The sequence below is a fragment of the Pterocles gutturalis genome, unplaced genomic scaffold (assembly GCF_000699245.1).
Source record: "Pterocles gutturalis isolate BGI_N339 unplaced genomic scaffold, ASM69924v1 scaffold51353, whole genome shotgun sequence".
Taxonomy (NCBI): Eukaryota; Metazoa; Chordata; class Aves; order Pterocliformes; family Pteroclidae; genus Pterocles; species Pterocles gutturalis.
Window position 1 is genome coordinate 1,424 of NW_010127569.1, and position 2,615 is coordinate 4,038.

The 2,615-nt window shown below is 37.9% G+C and overlaps 1 protein-coding gene across 1 annotated transcript in view; it reads right to left on the reverse strand.

Moving 5' to 3' along the window:
- Positions 1–378: 378 nt before the first annotated feature.
- HSDL1 (hydroxysteroid dehydrogenase like 1) overlaps positions 379–2,615 on the reverse strand; it is a 3,637-nt gene continuing 1,400 nt past the window's right edge. Inside the window, exons 3-4 of the mRNA XM_010079306.1 lie at positions 1,426–1,653; positions 379–590 (exon numbers count right to left, since the gene is read on the reverse strand). Coding sequence (XP_010077608.1) covers positions 489–590; positions 1,426–1,653 — 330 coding nt within the window. The 3' untranslated portion in view covers positions 379–488. The remainder of the gene's footprint in view (positions 591–1,425; positions 1,654–2,615) is intronic.

The window sequence follows — 2,615 nt, forward strand, 5'->3', positions numbered from 1 at the left end:
GTTCCTTAAATAACATCATTTGAAAGTAACAACATTTGCACTTAAAACATACAAAAATCTGTTAGAAGACCAGAAAAATTACAGAAAACTACGTAATAAACTTAATACAGCTGACTGGAATTGTCTTTTTGGGTACCCGTTTTTGACAGATTTGGAGAATCCATGGAGAATACATCATGTAGCACTATGCACGACACGGTCATTCACTGTTAGAATTAAAACTAAACCTGCTCCTGCCCAATTACCTTGAAGAGAAAGTAAACAGACATTAACCTCAAAAAGATCCGTTCTTTGTCGTCAAGGAAGGCAGAGGTGTAGCTATTTAATACAAGGATACAGAGAAGATCCAGACGTCCGATGTCCAGGTTACACGCAGGTTGTTTAGCAAGGTATAGATAAGTTACATTAAGTGCACCAAGGTTCACTGAACATTTCTGCAGCACTCTGATCAGAATTTAGTACTCATTACACAGGACACCTGGACATTCCTATTTCACTTTGTACGTTAAAGCTTCCTTGCGTACAGTTCTGCATGCATACAGTGCAAACCATGCCCAGATCCGTTCAGGCAGGCGCTCAAACAAGGTGAACTGAGGAGAGGCACAGGGAGATAAAACAAGAGAAAAAGAAGAAAGGAAGGGACAGATTAACATAATATTCCATTAAAGTAAACAATCAGTTTCTCAAATTACCACTAAAGCAAGGCAAAACCTGCTCAAACATCAGCAACAAAGCCTTAAATTTAACCTCCTGAAAATAAATATATTTAGACGTTTCGGAAGTAGTGCACACAGCTGAACAGTTCGGTTCTACCCTTTCCATCTTTTATTCCTTTTGGACTAATCCCAACTTCATCAATTCCTTCTACTTGAGCTAATGCCACAGAAAGCCACTAAGCAGGACACATGAAATGTGACCAACGTTCATAAAATTACTTTGGAGCCCACAGTCTGCCCCCAAAAATGAAAACCCAACATAGACAGGATCAGTTCCAGCTAGCTTACGATAAAAATGTGGGCTTTTTTTTCTGCTGTTACCTACCCACTCTTCCCCAAAGTAGAAATACACACAAAAAATTAAGACTAAAAAAAAGCTACTTCTGTTCACAGAAGACAATGAAATGCTTGCCTGCAGTAACACACCAAGTGAAATGAGATACTCTACTTTTGAACAAAAAGTTGTCTCTTTCATTCTGCTGTGCATTTCAAGAGGGAATTGGACTCACTCATTCTAAAAATAAGCACGCCCAAACATAATTTTCTAAAGCAGAATTAGTGAGAAAATATGGCACAATGCCATTAAGTCCTACAATATACATTGCACTTTTTCTGAATACGAGCATAGTTTTCATCCAGACTCCTAAGAAAGTGAACAGCTCATTTACCCCTGTTGACAAACAGGAAATAGTTTAATGAATTCTATTACCTGTATTGCATGCTTCCAGTAACCAGTAGTCCTTGTGGATAACCCAAGAGTAGAAACTGCGTGACGTGCGTATTCTTCAGCAGAAGGAAAAAAGAAAGATCTCTTTGATGCAAAGCTGCAGCACGCTGACATTTTTGTAACAATTACAGATGGGGTTAAACTCTGAACAAAAATTCCTTTTGAGGCATATTCATAATGTAGTGCTCTACTGAAATAGTCCAAGTAGGTCTAGAAAGACAAAAGCAGAAAAAGATACCTTTTTTCTTTATGGGTTTTTTTTTTTTTTGTTTGGTTGGTTTTGGCTTTTTTTTTTTTTTTTTTTTTTTACAACATGACAATCAAGTCTTAGGGCAAAGTTTTAGTAAAGTTTCAGAAAAGTTGTGGCATATTTTATACATCAGCTAAAAAAATAAAAACCTTGAATAATGAATTACCAACATTTCTATTTGTTTGCTAAAAACCTGCAACAGTACAGTAACTTGCAGGACAAAACAACTCTGTAACTCTCTGATGTGAATTTAACAATCAGTCTGACAATATCTGCTTCAAAACAATACAGAAACATTTATTTAATCTAAAACAAACACCTTCTTTAGTTTGGGGGCATTGCAGGGGACACTCCAAAGCTCACTCTACAAATTATTGTCAAAAGGACAAAATGAAGTCCCATTCTTTAATACATTTACAGGTGAACTTCATATTCAACTGATCTTCCCCAGAAGGTAGTTTAATTACTTCCTGGGACTCCCCTGTGCAAAACTAAACATGCATTTATGTGCATCTGTATTATCTCCTTTAGTTCATTTTACTTTTACAGAATAACATAAAGAAGCATAAACCTGATAACTGGGATTGCTGCAATCAAACAGATGGGAAAATGAGCACGGTGCAGTCTTACCAAGGCAGCAGCACTGATGCTACACTGAAGCTAGCACTGTGCTGCGCTGCCAGACACCCCCCCAGAAAGAGGATTTTAGACTCAGCTTGTGAGTGGATGGGTTTCTGCTCCCCAACAGCTTCACAAAAGTGCCATTCCTCACAGTTCACACACAATCCAAATAGCACTGACTTTGGTCCGAAGCCCAGTACTGGTGAGGATAAAAGAGTTTACCACATAATACATGTGGCATTCGTCTCTGATATCTGAACAAATCCCTAGAAAACCTTCAAGCATTTTGATATCCCTGCTG